The sequence below is a fragment of the Manis javanica genome, chromosome 2 (assembly GCF_040802235.1).
Source record: "Manis javanica isolate MJ-LG chromosome 2, MJ_LKY, whole genome shotgun sequence".
NCBI lineage: Eukaryota > Metazoa > Chordata > Mammalia > Pholidota > Manidae > Manis > Manis javanica.
In genome coordinates this window covers 170,897,818-170,918,683 of record NC_133157.1, presented here as the reverse complement: position 1 = coordinate 170,918,683, position 20,866 = coordinate 170,897,818, and the positions used below count along the sequence as shown (strand labels likewise).

The following is a 20,866-nucleotide window of genomic DNA, read 5'->3' as shown; positions in this document are numbered from 1 at the left end:
GTGGAAATTTCTGCTGTAGTATTTATTGTTATTACTTTTTGTAAGAAAACAAATTGCCTATATTAGAACTTTTAAACACCTGAATATTGATATTAGAATGCTTAAACAATTACAATGGCCATGTTGGGTTAGATCCTTCTTCCAGTAAATACCAGTTTATTGCCTTTAGCCCTAAACCCACTTTTTTTTTGCTTTTGCTTTGTGATCATGGAGCTGGAACCTGTAAACTGTACTTTTTTTGGCTAGTTGATGCTATGTTAGGGTTTGTCAGTAGAGGGCGCGGAAGGAAAACTGCAAGGCCTGGAAGAGCAAGGGACTTTTGCCTCCAGGTTCCCAGGTGCTTTTCTTCCTGCTTCTCTGACACCACCGTCAGCAGCGTGTGGGAGACCCAGGGAAGCTCACTGACACTACCTGTAATCCCGGGTCCACCAGCAACCCATCTTTATCACCGACCAACTTCTCTGCCGTCGGTAGGCTGCAGCCACACGCAGTCTAATGGATGTGATCAGCCTGGGAGAGACGGTCTGTGTTTGTTCCTACCTTGGACTCCCCCTCGACCGCAGAGATGGTACCTGTTCCCTGTATTTTCTGTTTGGATATTCATTTGCAGTCTCTTTTACTCCTATTAAATTGTAATCTATATTTCACTAGTTAATCATTCCTCATATTAAATGTTCGCTGTCAAGATGTCTGCTGCTTTTTCTGTCTTCTGACTCCTGACTGGCCCGGGCCTGATCCAAGCCAGTTTAGGCATCCTTGTGTTCTGCATATTTGAGAATGGCCATAAGTGACATATACTTAAAGGGCATAGGTTGTTCATTTAAAAACAAACATTTTTCATAGCTTGTGCTGTTTTTAAATAAATAAAACTTTTTAAAAATTATTTAACTTATTGGACTATAATGATTTTTCAAATTCTCCTTCAGTGGTAAATATATCAACTGCATGTGTTCTTCATGGTAAAGTCTGGCTTATGGACATGTTTGAAGGATGCAAAAAGGGATAATAATGGTAATAACAATAATAATGTTGATAGTTCACATTTACTGATTGCTTAGCATTTATCAGTCACTGTTCTAAGTGCTTTACATATAGCAAATCATTTAATTATCTTAAAAGTCCTGTGAATTAGTATTAGAGGGAACTAATGCATCAAGAAAAGTCCAGACCATAAATAACATTGTCCATGACTTACCAAATATTAGTGTAAGAGATATTAGGTGTTTTGGTCAATTGTGAGCTCAGAATAAGCCACTACCATAAAGCTGATGAAATGTTTGTAGTCATTAAATGAAGTGCAGTGTCTTTATAAAAGGAGATAATAATTCTGTTGGACTCTCACTTTTGAGACATCCCTGGAAATATTTTAGTGTATTTCAGTGAAATTTCAGATGGATTTTAATCAACCGGAATGCATACAGACGAAAGAAATTAGGATGACAAGAAGTTACAAAACAATGACTCTGTATGAAAATGGCTAATTTAAATAAGGATGTTTGGTCCAGAGAAGAAAGCCTTTGGAAAGGAAGCCAGCTAACTGTTTAAATATTTGAAAGGTTGTCTAGTGGAAGGGGCACTGAATTTATTCACTGTGGCTCTAGAAGATGGAACAAGTATTAAAGATAGTAATTACAAGGAAGAATGTTACTGCTTAGTATAACAGAGAGATAGAATAATCAGTTCCAAGTATCTTGAGCTGCTAGTAGTTTGGAAAAGAACAGATGCTTAAAAAGCAAAGTGCATTGACATTTGTAGGATCTAGTGTTACACAGTGTGACAGCACATAAGCCACATGGAGAGCTTGAAAACCATTTGTTTGGGATTTTGTAGGGAAAAGAATTAATGCACTACAGAGTTCTGGGATATCTTCTAAATTTAAATTTCATGATTTTATTAAAATCAAATTACACTGTTAAATGTAACATTTTTCTATTCACCTACAGGGTTTGGGAAGGTGGTAACTTGAATCTGGCTCCCTTTCCATTTAGCACCAGTTCCAGGCTTCTTGACTTTCTTCACTCAGATTTATGCAGGATTAAAGAAGACATCAAAAGTGAACTTCTGTATTACCTAGAATGAAAAAGAATGCTTTTCCCCCAAACCTATGAGACACACTAAGAACTTGACTCAGAAAAATGTATAGCTTTAGATGCATTCATATATTGTTAAAAAGGAAAGATTGAAAAGGAACTCAGTCTTATTCTCACAGCAAAAAAGCAGTAGAATAAGCCAATGTAAACTAGAGAGAGGAAATTAATATGTTGACATCTAGAAATTGACATAGTCTGGCACCAAAACAAATGAAAGGAGAAAAAATACAGTTTTCATCAGTAGATGCTTAAGAGGCATTTGATAAATTTTAGGGGGTGTCCCTTGTATTTTAAGTAAAGTGGTAATAAGAAAATACTTAAGTGCAATAAGTATGTGCCAAAAATAAAATGGTATTATTAGCTTAATATGAAATAGTAAAACAATTTAAAGTTGGGAGGGTAACTTTTATCACCATGCAAAAATATCTTGAAGATTTTAGTAAATCTTTATATACTGAACTTTGTTTTTCATTATGCACATGTACTTGTTTTTTTTTTAATTGCCCATGTATCCAAAACCCCTAGCTACTCAGAGATGTCCTCTATGTTCTTTTTATTACAAACTCATATTGCACTGAGCACATATAACTGTAACCAAAGATGTGTATTTCCTACAAATACTGTAGAAGTAAAAGTGGCATATTTAATAGTTCTCCCACTCCTTATGGACTTGGTTTGTATCTTTTGTCAATTACTATCTTCATGTATAAACACGGTGTATTATTGTGATTTCTTTATTCCTAATGACTAATATGCCAAATCCAATTCCTTTATTATACATTTGTGGAAGAGGCAGTCTCCCTCTTAATGAACTACTCCTCAGATTTTTCTTTTTATATTCTTTTCTAGATGAACTTTAGCAACGTTATCCGATTTTTCCCACCAGTATCATTTCCCACCATGGTCATTCTCAACATATCATTTTTTTCCCTTCATGAAGTTCTCAGTTAAAGAACATGACTAAATAATTGTTAAACTTATTTTTATAAATTAAGGTGATCCTTATGATGCTGGTGTCCAGGATCTAAAACAGGTTAGCAGCTATGTTTATAGGAATCTGTCTGGGTTTGGTACATGGTACAACATGTTTTGTGCTGATGCCTTTCTGTTACCTTCACAAATGAAAAATGACAGAGCTGAACACAGAATTTTTCTGTTACAATCCTTGCTTGTAAAAATGTCTTCATTATTGTCTTCCCAGTAGTACATATCATAGAGAAAACTAAGTCCAACTTTTTCTTCTTTTGACATGCATACCTACAGGTTTCTTTGAATTTAAAATGTTTTGAACCTTATTTTAAAAAATCAATGAATTTTATTTTACCATTCATTATTGACTCTTTCATGTTCTGCCAAATTGTTCTCTTTGGGAATACCTATTATTTTACAGATTAAACTCAGTGGACTTTCATCCATTTCTTTTTCTTTGTTCTTATTTTGTCACTTTACTGTTCTCTTTTTCACTCAGGAAATATTTATCAGGTTTTTCCCAAAATTCACTTAATGGATTTTTCTCCTGTATTATCAAATCAAATTATCCTGTAGCTTCAAATGAGGCATTTTATTAGAGTTTTTTAAAGAGTCAACTGATATTTTCTAGATTAATCTTTTATTATTTCATTACTTATTAATGTTTCCTAGAAGTACTTTCATTCTGAGTATTGTTGAGCTAAGTTAAAATTTTTCTATACTATTTTTCAGTTTCTAGAATTAAATATTTTTTTGTTTAATTTATATAAAATATTGTATTAGTTTTATGTGTCTAACATAATGGTTTGATATATTTATAAATTACAAAATGATTACCAGAATGTTTAGTTAGTATCCATCATCACAGTTACAAGCTTTTTTTTCCTGTGATGAGAACTTTTAAGATCTATTCTCTTAGCAACTTCCAAATATTTCAAATACACTATTTTCAAATATACAATTTAGCAACTTTGAAATATTTCCAATATACAATATAGTATTGTTAACTATAATAACCAGGCTATACATTACATGCCTAGGATTTATTTATCTTATAATTGGAAATGTACTTTTTGACACCTACTCATTTTGAATAAAATTAAATTTTGTTTCCAGGAATGAGTTTTCTTTGAGTCCTCAGAATATTGTTGTTTACTTGTAGTAAAGAATTTTTCATAAGCTCCCATGGCTTTTTCTCATCAACTCTTTTCTTTTTTGTTTAAGTCAATATTCAGTATTGACATTGTTATGACTATGTGAATATTATTTGCAGTTGAGCAATATACTCTGATTACATTTCCTTCTTATATAAATTGTTGTTTACATGGTATTTATACTGGCCTAATTTTTTCATTCTTCCCTAAGTTCTCCATCACCCTCTTGCAATCCAGGCTGGTCCTCTGTTGGTCTGCTCCAAAGCTACCATCCTGGTACTTTTCTTCACCAGCCACCTAAGGACTTGCTTCTTTTTTGTGTTAGATCCTTTCTTTTTTTGGTTCATTCAATAAATTTGGTGAAACGAACTTCAGTAGATTTCCCAGAAAGGATTTGTTGATCCTTGTTTCTGACAATACAGTTGATTTTTATTTTTGTGGATTCTGTACTGGTGAATTTTCAAAGTTTATTTGTAACTCTTAAATCAATACCTGCAATGCTCTCATGGTTATTCACAGATGTGCAAAGAATTTGAGGCAAAATATCTGAGTTGCTGGGGCAGCACATTTCCCAGCAGAGATTAAATAAGATGATACACTGCTTTCTTGTTTCAAGTCTCGTCTTGGAAACAAGTGCCATGGTTTTGTGTATTTTTGTCCTTCTCTTTGGTGACTTTGTTGTTTGTATTGGCCCCAAACTCAATGCTGCAGTGCCGTCTGGTGTTCCTGAGCATGAGAGGCTGTGGTGTGCTTTGTGGAAAAACCATGTGTTAGATAAGCTTTCTTCAGGCAAAAATCAGAGTGCTGTCGTGAGTGCAATGTTAATAATCAACAATACATGTGAATAAATTGTTTTTTAAACAAAAAGATACATAAAGTAAGATTATGTTTTCATTGGTTGACAAAATTGTGATGATCAGTGGCTCACAAGAACCTAACCCCATATTTCCCCTAGAGGCAATGGTTCAATATTTGCTAATGCAGTTGTTTCTGTGGCTTAATAGAATATCACCACCACAAAAATACATGAGTTCACTGTATCTTTTTGTATCTCCATGTTTAACAGATCACATGTTTGATGGGATTGACGGTCTGGATCTTCAGGTTGGAAACCATTTTCTCTCAGAATCTGGAAGGATTATTTTATTGACTGCAAGTTTCTAATATTAAGAAATGTGATGTCCTGATTCTGAGTCTTTGTATGTGGCTTTTATTCCTTACCTGAAGGTTTAAGGTCCTCTTATCTATAGTAATTAATCTGCCTTAGTTTGGATCATCTCTCCTTCACTGTGCTGGGCATCTTTCTATTTGAAAATTCATCTTTCAGTTTGAGGACATTTTCTTATATTACTAATTTGATAATGCCCTCTGTTTTCTAAGTATTACTAGATGTTGACCTGGAGTAAGCCTCTAATTATTTTTAAATCTTTTCTTTACCATTTTACATCTTTTTGTTTCTTGGTCTTTTAAGTTCATATTCCAAACTTTCACTGAGTTTTTCATTTCTGCTACAATGTTTTTAATTTCTAAGAAACTTTTTCTTGTTTTCCATACATTCTTTTTTAATAATACACTTTTCATGTAGATATATTTTCCTCTCTCTAGGGGTATTAATTATAGGTTTTAAGGGTTATTTTTGTTTGTTCAGTTTAGTTTTATACATCTGTATTTCCTCTGCTTCTGTGGAGTTCTGATTTTCTGATTTCTTTCTGTCATGTTAGAGTATTTTCTCAAATATCCGGTTTGAGATCATTTGCTGGAAGGTCATATTTTAGAGCAAGGCACCAAAAACTTGACTAGAAGCTGTGTGTGTGTGCATGTGTGTGTGTTTATGTGTGTGCACGCACAGGCTAGGCTTGCTGACTGGATGGTCTTATTGCAGTATGACGGGGTAGTGTCTATAGAGATTGTGAAATGTCAGCATCTATAGGTCTTCTGGGACCATCAATTTCCTCCAAGAGGATAAACTGCTAAGCTTTAAATAAAGATCAGTGTCATCCTGGCCTACTGTTGAAAAATAATGGCACTCTGAGGTTACCCTAATTTTTCCATAGGCCATTAAGATAGCAGATTATTTCCTCAACTGTGAAGGTAGAGCAAAGGTTGGAGTATTAGGAATTAATGTGACTTCTGGCACCCAGCAAGCATTCCCTGTATATTAACTTTCCTTCTAATGGCGAAATCTATCGCAAGCAAGAGGAGTAGCCGAGGACTAGACGAGAGGACATAAGCTTCTTTCTGAAGGTGTATATATTTTTAAATGAAAAAAAAAAGAAAAAGAAAACAGAAAGAGAGAAAGGGGTTGTGGGGAAAGCAGGGAGGAGGAAGTAAGAGAAGTAGGAGAATGGGAGAAGAGACAGGAGGAGCGAGAGAAGGGAAGAGAAGAAAGAGAAGGTAGGAGAAGGGGGGAGGGAGAAGGGGGCTGAAGAAAGGCTGAAGTACAGGGTTTTCCACTCTCCATGGATGTGGTCATTGTTCAGTTTTTCATTTACGCCATGTGTCTCTTCTAAGACACCCTTTGGTGCAGCCAAATGGCACTACTAGCCATCTCCAGTAGGGAAACTAAACCTGCCTACCTGTGTCCTCTCATGTGTTAATAGTCTCCCTTTCTGTTTATAATCTGCCTTTTGAGAGTTATCAAGTAAAGACTTACATTACAGATATTTCCCTATTTTTATCTTATCTTCTTCAATGGATTAACTACCTAGCAAAGCCTTGGATTATACAGTTTACTTCTTTTTATCTTCTTCATTAGGTGATAATGTCCTTGAAGGCAAAGATTTAGTCTTGTCCTACTAGGAGAGGACTAGCTTCTTATTTTTAAAATTTCCAATCCATCACAGACTGATAATTTCATAAGATACAAATCTGTATACTTCAATATCATTTCAGCATCAAAATGCTATGAAAGCTTCTAAAAGCTTTGTCTTCCCTTTTGTACTTAACTCATCACAAACTGGTAAAAAGCCATGAATGGATTGGCACTGTTTTACTGAATCCATTAGGAGAAACACTAGTCTACTCCACCTTTGTATATTGCTTTGCATCTATGGCTTAAACAGAATTTTGTACTGAATAAATGAAATCAAATCCAAACATAATTGAACTGATATTCAGAAATAAACATAAAGATACTGGAAATAAAGTCTTGATTAGAATGAATGGCATCATAATATCCACTCACTGTTTTTAACCACTAGTTTGTACTTTGAAGGTTTAAATGTTAAGTAATTAACAATGTTTTCAAAAACAATAGAGTTGCAGAATTTTTTCAACATATTCAATATTTAAGTTGAAATAATTTGGCAACATTTTTCATCTATCATCATCAAAATAAATGCCTAAATATTAGACTCTCCAGCAATGATAATTTGGTGTTGTGATTTTTGTAGTATGGAAAGAAAGCTCCATTTTCAATTACAGTAATAGGAAACTATTTCTGCCGAGTAGGCTGGTTAGAACGGCAGCAGACATTGTTATCATACAATATTTTGCACACACACTTACAGTGCCCTTCAGATAATGAATTGATGTACTTAATGAAATTGGACAGCTGTTCATTGTACAAAGGGCAGTGATGCTATCAATTCCTTTTCCTAAGATCTTCAAATCCAAATCTGGTGACTGAAGAAAATTAGGAATGAATGCTTGATTTTATTGGGCTGTCCCTAATCTATGACTCAGTGGTCTTATATGGGGAATTTCGACTTAACCTGCCATCAGCCTAGAGATAAATGTTGATAATCAAAGGCCCAGAAATAAGGAACACAGTCTAAAAATAAGATCTTTAGAGAGTCTCATTTTCTAAAAGGTTTTCAAGATTTTTAATATCCAACTGGGCTATAACACACAACTCATTTAAATACCACTTGCATGGTATGATAATTTAGCCAATATCTGGGAGGAATGTCTCCTCAAGTGATTCATCTGTTACATGCTTTTCACTGAAGCTAAGGGGAAGCTATAGCCGAAGTTTGCCTACTGTTGAGCTAAAGCAGAGGCACTGTGAGGGCATTTTATAGTTGAACATGGCCTGTAAGTTCTGAATGTAAGTAAAAATTTCAACAAAGAAATAATAAAGGTTCTAAAAACATGAAACATTTGGGGGTTGATTTTCATTTTAATATCTACTTTAGTTGGCATGGCAAAATACAGCTTCTCAATGCCTTTTTGCTCCTGGTAAGCTTCTAAAGTGTAAGTGATTCCTGGCTTTTGCAATATTTGGCAGCCATCGATTATACTGTGATAACGGATTTGTTCTGCGGAGTTAAGTAGGGAATCTTTTGAATCCAAAAGTATTCCATACTTTGAAAATGTCATTAAAGGTATTGGAAAGGTCACACTTTGAGACTGATGAAATAAAGATCAGTCATTCTTGGTTGGATGAACAGAATTTAATTGGGAAGCGAGGCTTTAAAACTTTTGCCAGCAGTTCCATCATGCAAATCTGGATTCACAGTGCTTCTAAAAGCAATAAATAACTTTTTATGTACATAATTATTTTCCTGAATAATTCAAGTTATTATTTAACGGTCATGATGATTCAAATGAATCTAAAACTCAGAAGAGAGCATGAAGTGTTAGTATGCATGAAATTGGCAGCCTTTTAAGCAAAACCCCAGGCTGGGCTCCATTCCAAAAATGGCTACCAGTATGCATGTGTGTGTTTATGGAGATTACATCAGATCTCTTCTCTGTGTTCCAGCATTAAAAGAGTTAGAATATCTATTTTCTCTATATGAGAATCAGTGAAGATTCATTGAACAACAAAAATAAAGGCTAATCAATACTTTGAAACCTGAAAGAAGAGGGCTGTTAATACTGCCAGGAAATTATCCAGATAACGAAGTATGACTCAAAGGGAAAATCAGCTTTAGGTACATTTGTGGAGTTAAAAAGAGGAGAAAGAATTTATTTTCCTCAAGTAAGTTTAATTAGCTTTCCTTTGTGGTGGGTTGATTTCAAATGAATGAAGTCAAAACACTTTATTCTGTATACTAATTTTCTAGTGAATGATTGTATTTAGATTTTAAAAGTATCCGAGGCTCAGATCTTCTTTCATATTGAATCAACTGCACTTTCTTCATGCAATATTTCTACATATTTTAAATAAACTGAGTCACCATTTCTATTTTACTTATATATATATGTATGTATATATATATACATACATATATATATATTCAACACTAATCTTTCATTGGTTAGACCATATGCTTACCCTTTCCAATGTGGCTTGATACTTAAACTTACGCTCCCAAAACATTGCTGGTGGTCATAAGGAAACAGCAGTATTTGTGTACGTTAATATACCTGTTAATGTTTTGATTGTTTTAGATTTGATTCCACAGCATCGTATAAGATTAGTTCTTTTCATGAGTGAGATTTTATATATCCCAAGTTTAATTATTCATTTTCTTATCTGTGAGTATTTGATGCCTATAAATTATTTTGGCTAGAGTTGTCAGATAGGAAGTGATCATAAACCCACCATAGATTTTAAAGGGCTTTTCATTAGACTTGCCTTTTTAAAGCAATTAAGTGGTAAGGATTTCTATGGCTAAATGTTTTGAGGGGTACAGTTAGGTTTTTAGCCATTATTATATTATAATTTTAACATTTTATCTTAATTAGACATATAGTAGACAATTTGTTATTAGTTGATTGATTTAAAATCTGAATAGGTGAGAAATCACCTATTCAGTTATTAAATCAGATATATATATATATATATATATATATCAAATGATAGACTGATTTTTAAATATCTTTATTTATTATGACCAAAGATCTTATCCAAATTGGGTAGGGGAGGTTGCCTATGATATTTAATGATACCAATCCTCAAAGTAAAACTGATATGAACTGTGACATTTAGCTTAATGTGACACTTTATTATATGAATGAATTAGGTAGTAGTGGAAGTGCTGATAACACTCTTTTGAAATATCATCAGCTATAAAGTCCTGCACCACTGCTTTCTTTATAAGCAGAACTTAAATAAATCTATTTAATGATCCTATGTATTTTCTTCCCTCCAAGTAACACTACATTCCTGCCTACTATAATCTGCAATTACTTTCTTTTCCCTGAGGAGAACATTTCACTGAAGAAATAAAAGTCATTTCAGTTAAAATCAGCTCCTCTGTTTCCTAAGACATTTTTAAATTGTCAAGACTGAGGAAGACTGTTTTTGATGACTATAATGTATTTTATTATTGAAGAGTAATGAATTCTTGCTTCTTAAAAATCCATCCCGGAACCCATGAGTTCAAGACATCACTGTCAAAATATATACAAATGTGATTGATTACCCAATTTATTGGTAATATTGTATATGCCATCATAGTGCAGTTTAAATGATTTTGACAAGTACAGAAGAGTGTCACTGACAGGTGCAGAAATAAATAATGGTTTAAGCTTTCAAATGTTTTTACAGCATTTCACTGAATGGCAGGTTGATAAATTAAAATTACAGTTGTAGCATCAGGCCTGAAACCACAACTGCTTTAGATTACAAAAACAGCACCATGAAACTGTGTGTACTCTCCAGAGAAGTAGCCTGGAGGGCCTTGGAAGAAAATGAAACAAGTGCAGTTGCTAAAGGAATCATTAATTTTGTGGTAGCTCTGTCTAAGTCCAAAAAAAATTTTTAAATAGATTTTTCGAAGTGGAAAATTGGCTTTATCCCCTCATCTCTTTTTCCCTAGAGACCTAGAGAAAATTGAAACCACGTCATCGAAAGATAGGCATTGAACTGGCCATTTGTGATTTCATGATGTCAGATGGACGTATTGAAAGCTTAGGGACAGTTTCTTGTTAATCTTCCCTTGGTTTTGACACCACACCTGGATGTTAGCTTGTCATACTGTCACTGTGATCCCACACAGTTCAGCTGAGAGACCTCTAAGACATCACCCCATCACTCACTGATTCTAATATTCTTAAAGAATATGATACTTTCAAGAAGTACATTCTTAAAGAAAACTATATTTCCATTAAACTTTCCAAGAAAATTTCTTTAATTTCCATTAAAGAAAATTATATTTCCTTTTTTTTACAGATCTTATTTTTTGACAAATGTCAAGTATATATTTAAGGTGTACAACATGATGCTTTGATACACACACACATTATGAAATGATTCTACAATCAAGCTAATAATAAACATATCCATCACCTCACAGTTATGTTTTTTTGTGATGAGTACACTTAAGATTTACCTTTTTAGCAAATTTCACGTATTCAATACAGTCTTATTAACTATAGCCACCAGAATGTCCATTGGATTCCAGAACTTATTCATCCTGTCTAACTGAAACTTGTCCCCAAGTTCTCCCACCTGGCTGGCAACCACCATTCTACTCACCGTGTCTGAGTACAGCTACTTTAGTTTCCACATATACATGAGCTCATGTAGTATTTATCTCTCAATGTCTGGCACCTGAGTTATTTCACTTAGCATGTCCTACAAGTTCACAATGTCATCACAAATGGCAGAATTTCCTTCTTTTTAAAGGCTGAATAATATTTCATTATATAGACATATAAATATATAATTTATATATATCACATATAACTGCCCAAGTAAGGCAGTCCTTCACTCCTATGCTGATTTCACTCTCTTCTGAACTTCTATTCCCAGAATTAAATTCCATTATCACCCTTGTAGAATTATTCAGGCAGGCCTTTGGTTTCAATTAGTTGGAATTTCTGTTATCCAGTGGAACTTACTCCTTGAAGAAAGATTTATAATAGATCTTAATTGTTGCACAGAATATTGATAATAATGGGTATTTATTTCCTATTTCCTATGTGGCTGACCCTGTTCTAGGCACTTAATGTCATCTCATTCCTGACAGCCCAGAGAATTAGTTATTACATCAGATGAGAAAATGGAGGCTCGGAAGAGTTAAACAAATTGCCCAAGGCACCTAGCAAGCAAGTAACAGAACAGTATTCAAACCAAGGAAATCAAACGACAGCATTTAAGTTCTAAAAAGAGGTAGCTGGCAGTATAATTACAGCATTTGTTAGTGAATGCAAGGTCTCACACAAAATCTGGACAAAAGCAAAATAGTGTAACTATTTGACCTAATAAGAGTGGTAAGGTTTATTACTGTCTTCATAACAATGGCAGAACTATATTGAAGATTCAAGTTTAGGTCTAAGACTGGAAAAAAAAGGGGAGAAATATCCCCCAAGGAAAATTATTTAACAAAATAGAGCTGTTAACAATTATGTGAGGGTGGTTTTGGATGCAGGGCAGGATTTACTACCCTGGAACTTTCACTCCATCCTGCTTGAACTTAGTACATTGTTGCATCTCAGCGGACGAGGGAGATCCAGGCTGGGCAAGGTCACGGTCAGCGCACTCACAGAGCCAGTGGCTCAATAAAGACAAACGTGATCATTTCAGCATTTTAACTCATGATGTGTATTTTAATATCTCAGGCAAGCCTGAGAAATAACATATTTGGACCTCTATCAATAAAATTTTTAAGTTATTCTGAGTTATTTATTCTAATACAGTGAAAAAATCAAAAAAGAATCTTACCCATGCAATAAATAAAATCAACCTCATCATAAACCTACTCAGGCAAAAATTCATCAACTGAGAAATTGGTATGAATCAAAGTTTCCATTTCAAAATACAACTGATTCATACTAAAAGTCCCTCTTTAAAAAGGTCAACTTCATGCTGAAGAAATAATTGACATAGAAGTTTTCATTTAGTGCCTTGAGTATGTTTTCAAGGTGGCTCACTGTCTGTAAAGTGTCAGCAGCCACTTGTACTTGAAGAGAACTCCTGCACTGTCTTCACATGCTCTCTTACATCATGAATGTCAGCGTCGAATGAACAGGGGCTTCCTTTCCCCATCTCTGTTTTTATTAAAAAGCTGTAAAAAGCACTTCCAAGGCAAGACCGGTCTTAAACTAAGATTCCTATCTTAGAATCTTAATTGAGATGATTGCTTGGTTCTTGTTCACTTTTCTAAATGCAAACTTGATGCCTGTTTTCTCCCAGCTTATTTCCAAAATAAGAGTCTCTCTGATGCTGCATAAAAGGAAGCATTTGCCAGAAGAGTTTTCGTAATTGCTCTGAAACGTGATGTTTTGAGGATGAATAGACTATCAACCATTTAGTACTTGTTTGGCACTCAGGCCTAAACTCTGCGCTAAAAAACAAATCTCCTTAACTGATATTTTTTACCATTAGGTGAGTGACATGGGAAAGAATCTTAATTTTAAAATCCACTTAAATAGATTTTATTTATAATACAAATGTATTTTATACATTTATAATAAATATATATGCAATGTATATGACATATAACTAATACATTTATATAAAATATATTTCTAAAACTTAGAATATGAACATCCTATTAATATTTAATAAAAGCTGTTCGACTATTTAAATTAATATTTAATAATTTAAAATTTTATATAATCCCAGCCATAGGTCTGGGACATCAGAATGGGTCTTCATGCACCTGAGGACAGGCATTGTGTCCCATGGAGCCTTGCACGCACAGCTTCTGGTCTCTTGACACCTACGCTGGCCTCTGACGGGTGAGCTCCAAGGCAGTTCTAGATCAATGTTTTGACCTATTCTGTATGAACAGAATCAGATCCTGGGATGAACGCCTCACTCTAAGCTAAAGCTTATTTTATGTTTCTCCTAATGATATTATTTTATTAATCATTTACTGGTACATATGAAAGAAAGCTCCTCATATCAATGCATAGTTGAATCTCTGAGATCTAAGATTTCACCTAAACTTCCTTTCACGCTTCCCTGGTCTTTTTCCATATGCAAATATTTCATTTGGTGCAACTTTCTTTAACAAATTTTTCCATTAACATTTTCAGATTGAGTTTAGGTTGTGACATTTTATTTCATAATTACTGTAGCACATTTATCAAATGAGGAATTCTGCTCCCTACTTTATATTAAGAAGAGATACACATTAAAAAATTATCAATATTTCTTGCTATTTTAAAAATGCAAATGACAGTTACTAGTGTTTATCATTAGAGTACAAAACAGAATTCCATACTCCTCTAGTCTGAGAACTTACTCCACTCACAATTTTAATTATTTTTCTCTCCATTACAAACTTATTTTAATTTCCACATATTACTCAAAGTGCAATCTGTGAAAGTGAATTTTTATTCTCTGAACTATTTTAGAGCACCCCGATGGACTTTTAGAGTGTTATTCATGAATATACTTTCTAGAACTATAATAATAGCTAACATTTATGAGCAATTCCTATGTGCCAAGAACAGTGCTAAATGCTTGATCTAAATTATCTTATTTAATCTTCATTTCACAAATAAGGACCTGGAGCTTGGGAGTTTAAGTAACTGCCTAAGTTAATATGGCCACTTTGTAAGTGTCAGAGCCTGTGAGGATAAAAGCAACTTCTATAAGTACATATTACCAAGTGTTTAAAGACTCTAACAGCTAATGGTCTGAAGTATGCAATATTTCACACTGATTTATCCATTAAGGTAATTTTCATTGAACATAGAATTAATGTAAGAAACGTGTGCCTGGTCCCAGAAAAACTCAATATTATATACTCATATGTCAACTGATATCAAAGACCACATACCATGCATTTATTCCCTTAGGCAAGTGACTGAATTGGAAGTCACACATGTGAATAATGATTCTTACCGTAGACGACCTGATACCTGGTAGGCTTTTGTGTGTCCATTATGTTTCCCCACCTTCCCCCACATCTTTTGTCTGAACAGGGTCAGGAGACAGAATCATATACTTTGGGACAATTGTATTTAAAATCATTTTCTTGGAGGGGAATGGAGAAATTTAGCTAAATATATCCAGTCAGCAGAACAATTTGGGTTGTGTGTCTCACCCCAACTTTACTTTTAAGATATATCTAAGGAATAGGAATATCTTCTCACTGCCATGCCAATTTTCCATTTTGAGTGTTTGGGTAGTTACGTGTAATTCTTTTTAAGAAACATTTTCTCAGGACAGTAATACCGAGTTCTAAACTCCTGATAAGTTTAAAACAAAGATTACTTAGGGTCTGCCCTTGTAACACAGAGGTATGAAATATAAAATGGATTCCATCTCAAAGTAGTCAAGAGAAAAGGAAATGCTTCAGAGAAACCGTATGAAATGAGGCATGAAGAGAAGCTATTTGAGCCCTCTTGACTTGAGGGCAGGACACGTATGCATTCAAAATAAAAGATTTCTTCAGGCTTAAAGATTCTTAACAATAGGAGCTGATGATCAATGCAGGACAGAAGCATGCTCTAATGATTTTTTTTGGACAGGATCAACTTGACCTTTCATTTCTCATGAAGTCCTCCAGTAAATGCATCTGCTCTATTTTTCCCTGTCAGCATCCTTTTGATTCCCTGTCAGCATCCAACAATTATTTTGATTCTTGTAATTCAAATGGATTTCTGAAATGCTTTCATGAGGAATGCAAGGTGAGAAGGAACCATGTTGTTCAATGAGTGGCAGAAATATTCAAGGACTGCGAACAAAGTAATAAAAGAAAATTGATGTAATCATTTAAAAATCTAACTCCATCCCATGTTTCTGATCATTAAGCACGAGTACAGTGGCTGCCTATATGTGATTTTTTTTCTTATCAAATACAGCATGATTCCCTCAGCTATCTTCCAATACTTTTTGATACTTTACTGCAGCAAAAGTCCCTTATTGACATTTTCATACATTGTTCAAAGGATTATTTGATAGATTAGTAAAAATAACTTTGCTGTTCTTGATTAGCTAAATGCCTGACATGCACTCTTGTCAACAATATGTTATTAGAACATGTAATTGTGACTAGCAGGATGCATCAGAGGAGGCAAGCGTTAGTGTTACTTAATCTGCTTCGGGGTTCCTCAGTTTTGCGTCCAGAGAAGCAGTCAGTGAGTGGTGTCCAAGAACAAAAGTGACATGAGAAAAAAGGAGAAAAGACACATATAGAGGAAATGGGAGGAAACATTAGAGTACATTTAAAGAAAACAGTACGAAATTGAGTAGAGAGACTAGGAATAGTGAAGCTGTGGTCCAGAGAGTTTTTAACACCAATGCGAGCATCTCTCTGCATGGCGGGAATACAGATAATTACCGTGTAAACAGTTCGGTTTTTATAGAGGATGCAGGATTTCACGTACACTCATTAGCTGACTTTCTGAGGTCACAAAAACAGCTCAGCGGGCATTTCAGTTAATTGTTTTTAAAATGTAGATAGCAAAGTTGTTGAGGAAATGATGCAACCATTAAATGGAATTAAATGACTGAAAATACCGTAATTCAGAAGGTCTTAATTTGGATTAAAAAATCAATTAAAGACATGAGATTAAAAATATTTAGACATATACTCACCCAACAGACAGGAAAGGCTCCTTTGACTCAAGCCTATGAAAAAAATGTGAAAAATTTATTTTAACACTATCTTTGACCGTACACTTAAAAATTGCTTTTCTTTGAATCTGACAGATTATTATATTTGTTTGGATAAAACGCACAATTTAGCACCAGTAAAAAGCTATAAATAATGTATTTAAGACCTAACCTGGACTAACTCAAATTCTGGTTTTACTAATACAGAGACAAAATAAAAAGAGAGAGACTTAGAATGGGATTATAGCATTTCAATGATATATTAAGATAATAATATTGTTAGTCTAATTCTGATTCAGTCTTTACCTATTTTCTTTTTTACAGTAATTTATTTGCAGAAGTTTCAATATATCTACTTGTAGGTGCTATAATAGTAAAGAAATATATAATGTATTTGGTTACATATTCGCTGAATAATTTATTTCCAGCAACGAAGAGAGAAGCAGCATGACATACATGGTCATTTATTGGCAGTAACACTAATTGGGGTGGGGGAGTCAGGTTACAGATTAGGGTCTTCCTGTCTCTTTTGTGTCTCCTAACAATCAGTCATTTTTAGTACCTCCTGACATAGTAAGAGAGAATCCTAATTCTGAAGCCTCTGGCTAATTTTGGTATCTTGAACAAGCCACTAGAAATCTTTTTTTCTCATATAAGGCTAGGATTGCTTCCAGGCAATTTTCTTATTTCATGAATTATATATATATTTTTGCAAAAGGTAAATAAAACAGGATGTATTCACTTTTAAATATTTCCCAATTCAAAATTAAGGAGACTAATTGGTAGGTATATATTGTCTAGTTTATTTTCATGTAAGTTTTTTTAACATGAGTGTGGGTTAAATGCGGGCAAATATTGAAGACTTTTTAATCTAAATCCTAGTGTTTTAGATAGTTATGAAGATTTCGTGTTTTAAAATATTTTATTTACATATAAATAATTGCAGGAAAATGGCAGGAAATTTAATTCTGCAACAAGCATTTGCTGAACACCAGCTGACCAATTTTACATATTGAAGTGGACAGTTGAAGCAACTGTCAGAATTAGGTAAAAAAACTGTAATTTTATATGAATCTAAACATTGAAGGCAGCAACCACTTTTTGTCTCTATTTCATTCTGTACATATGAAAAATAGCTTATTAGAAATATGCCTTGGACCACTGTGGACAGAGTTGGCAAAAGTACCCGCCACATGCCATGCTTTGGGTGCACATCATAGCAGGAAGGGTCTCTTTCAGGGAGCAGGGGCAGTCTTACAGTCTGGACAGCAGCAGGCAGGGAGGAAGCAGAGAAAACCAGTGGTTGTTGTTAAGGGTTTGGATGTGTAGATTTACACAACCATTCCGTTTTTTGAACTCCAATATTACTCATATCTCCATGTATAGTATTTGCCATAATGTGTCTCTGTTTTCTCCATACATTTATGGTATGGATAGGCAAAAAGAATTAGTGGGAACAAGTTGAAGATAATGAAATAGGTTTGGATATGCTTGTTTTATAAGACATGGCCAGTGCTAAGTGATCAAAAGAAATTTCTTAGAAGAAATGAAGATTCTGTGTAATGTGATACAGGAGAATGTTTACTTATTTGGACCATCAGCATCATGACAATATCACCTCTGCTTTATTTTCCATCTAAGAGCACTTGAAAAATAGATGACATGTGGGTATTCAATAGGTTCCCTTCTCTCTGCATTGGCCAATCATTTCAGGCTGACGTCTATCAGACCTTAGTGTATGTGTGTGATTTGCTTGTGTGAGGTACTGGCCTCCAGTCTCTTGGTTCTCCATTTCCCACTGCGTACACTGTCCCCCTTGCCTTTCCCTCTGCATGCTTCTTAGTGGCTTGAATAACAGAATGAAAGAATTCCAAACTATTTAATATCCGACTCCTCTTTTTCATTGCCTTTGTCTCATTTAGCAATGTCCTATCTTCCTATCTATTTTTCCTTTACGTAACTTTCATTCCCCTTCTTCACTCTATTCCCAAGCTCGTTCACATTATTTATTCCCGCCTCTCTGGTTTCTCCAAATGTAAATCCATTGTTCAGACTTGCTCCAACCTTACACACTGGTCTCACACTAAGCTTCTTTCAAGGTCTCCCCCCTCCCCCAGCACTTGTTTAAGGACTGCGTTGTACACTTTCTTGAAGGGTATCATAAACAACTCGAATAAAAGGAAGACCACCACTTCTGTCTTTCCCCATGCAATTACTGAAATGCTGGGTTCAGAATGTGTTTACATAGTAGTTATGCACTGATGAATTTCCTTTTTTTTTTTCCCCTGAAAGTTTCAGGCCAGCAGCTGTTGGTTTGGAGCTTTTAGAGACATATATATATATATATATATATGGCTCCTGGTAGAGTGAAACACAACTAAGCCATATTTACTAAGGACCAGGAGTTATATATATATATATATGTTGGCCCACTGACACCAGTGGTTACTATGGTTAATGTCACTAGCTAGTTAGTTGTCGTCTTCTCGTACCACTTCACTCAACACTTCAACTATCTCCTTCCAACTCCATAGAAGAATTTAGAGCAGAATTAAAAGTTCTCAGAGTGAGATTGGATTGAGAGTTGTGACTAATGTTTTATAAGGCAGAGCTTTGCAAACTCTGGTCTATAGACCAAATCCTGCAGAACGCCTGATCTTGTATAACCCACAAGCTAAGAATGGTTCTTACACTTTTATGGTTGGAAAAACATCAAAAGAAGAATAACATTTGTGACACATGAGATGATATGAAATTCAAATTTCAATGTCCGTACATAAACTTTATTGGGATGCAGTCATGCTGATTTATTTACATATTGTTTGAGGCTGCTTCTGTGCTACAGCAGCAAATTGAGTAGCTGTAACAGAAACTGTATGTCCACAATCTTAATATATTTACTAGTCAGCCTTCACAGAAAAGGTATGCCAGTGAAATGTGATTATGTTGTCAGAAGGACTGGAAACAATTTCTCAAAATGGGCACTCTTTAATACATATCGAGGTAGTCTCCAGGACTTAAAGGCTTAGAATCATTTGAATTCCTTCTTCCTACCACCAGTTCAGTCTCTGCCTCTACTGACAAGATGAATTCCCCTACAATGCTGTGTTATGTCACCACCTTTCTTGACAATTTCAAGAACCACAGGATCATGTCCAAACCTTTAGCTTGTCGTTGGAAGCTCTTCACAAGCATGCCTCATCCCAGCTTTCCATATTGTTCTCTATCACTTATCTTACTGACCGCTTTGTCTGCTAATTGCACAAGCAAAACTGCTTTGCTTTGTGTCTTTAAGAGTCCTATTTCTTGGCCAGAATACTGTTTTCCTTCATTTCCTATGCATGATATATTTATCTTCCATGTGATCTCAATCAATCCTTCATAAAGCCAATCCTGACACCTTTACCTTATAGGGAAAGTCCTGTCTCTGAGCTTCGTTACTCACTATCTCCATCACTGTGACATATTCTCAGGACAAGAGTCCTTCCTGGGCTGAAAGGCTAACTTAGAGGTTCACTAAGACTGGTAAGAATACTAAAGAATACCAAACTTGCATCTCTGCTTATACAAGAAGCTCCTAATCAATGTTAAGACTTCAAATGAGCCTAACTGGGAAGTGCCTGCTGATGCTCTATGAACTGAGCAAAAAAGGAGAGATTATTGTCCATTAGTGACTCTAAGTCCCTGAAGACCAGCCCTAGGTGCCAAGACTCTAAGCGTGTTCAGTGGTGATGTGGAGCAGGAACTCTTGGTGGGGAGCCACCACCAGGACCTCCTACCTCATGTCTCATTCTCCAGTGATGACACAAAGCAGGGGAAAGTGAAGACTGGCCCCCTCTGAGTGATGCTCTGCTTTGTAACCAACTGCTCAGTCATGGCCCATTACATGGAGTCAGCTTCCCAAGCCTTGAGATGATTCAGAGATGCCTACATTTTTCTCATTAACTATATATTAAACATCATAGGCAACTCAACGGCTACTGTGAAGAATGTGAGGTTATGTATTTAGAGCAATCAGTATGGCTCCTGGTAGAGTGAACCACAATGGCCATGACTGTGCCAAAGATAGGTTGTTAAATCTCAGGGCTGAAACTGCTTGAATATATGAAAAGCTCATTTTTGTAATTTCAGTCCTGAAAAATGTGCAAGAAGAGAAAACTATTAGGAGAAACATCCCTTTGGAAAAAATTGTGTATCAATTTAATCTTTAGAAACAGATGGTTACATTGAGATATGCTTAAAGAGAG

The 20,866-nt window shown here is 34.9% G+C and overlaps 1 protein-coding gene across 19 annotated transcripts in view; it reads right to left on the bottom strand.

Annotated features, from left to right (window-relative positions):
• RALYL (RALY RNA binding protein like) overlaps positions 1–20,866 on the bottom strand; it is a 772,862-nt gene that overhangs the window by 194,750 nt on the left and 557,246 nt on the right. For all 19 annotated transcript variants that reach the window (XR_012128296.1, XM_073229774.1, XM_073229775.1 and 16 more), the window contains one exon: positions 16,602–16,634. Coding sequence is in view for 18 of the 19 variants with exons in the window: in XM_073229774.1 (XP_073085875.1) it covers positions 16,602–16,634 (33 nt within the window). In the remaining variant the exon portion in view is untranslated. The remainder of the gene's footprint in view (positions 1–16,601; positions 16,635–20,866) is intronic.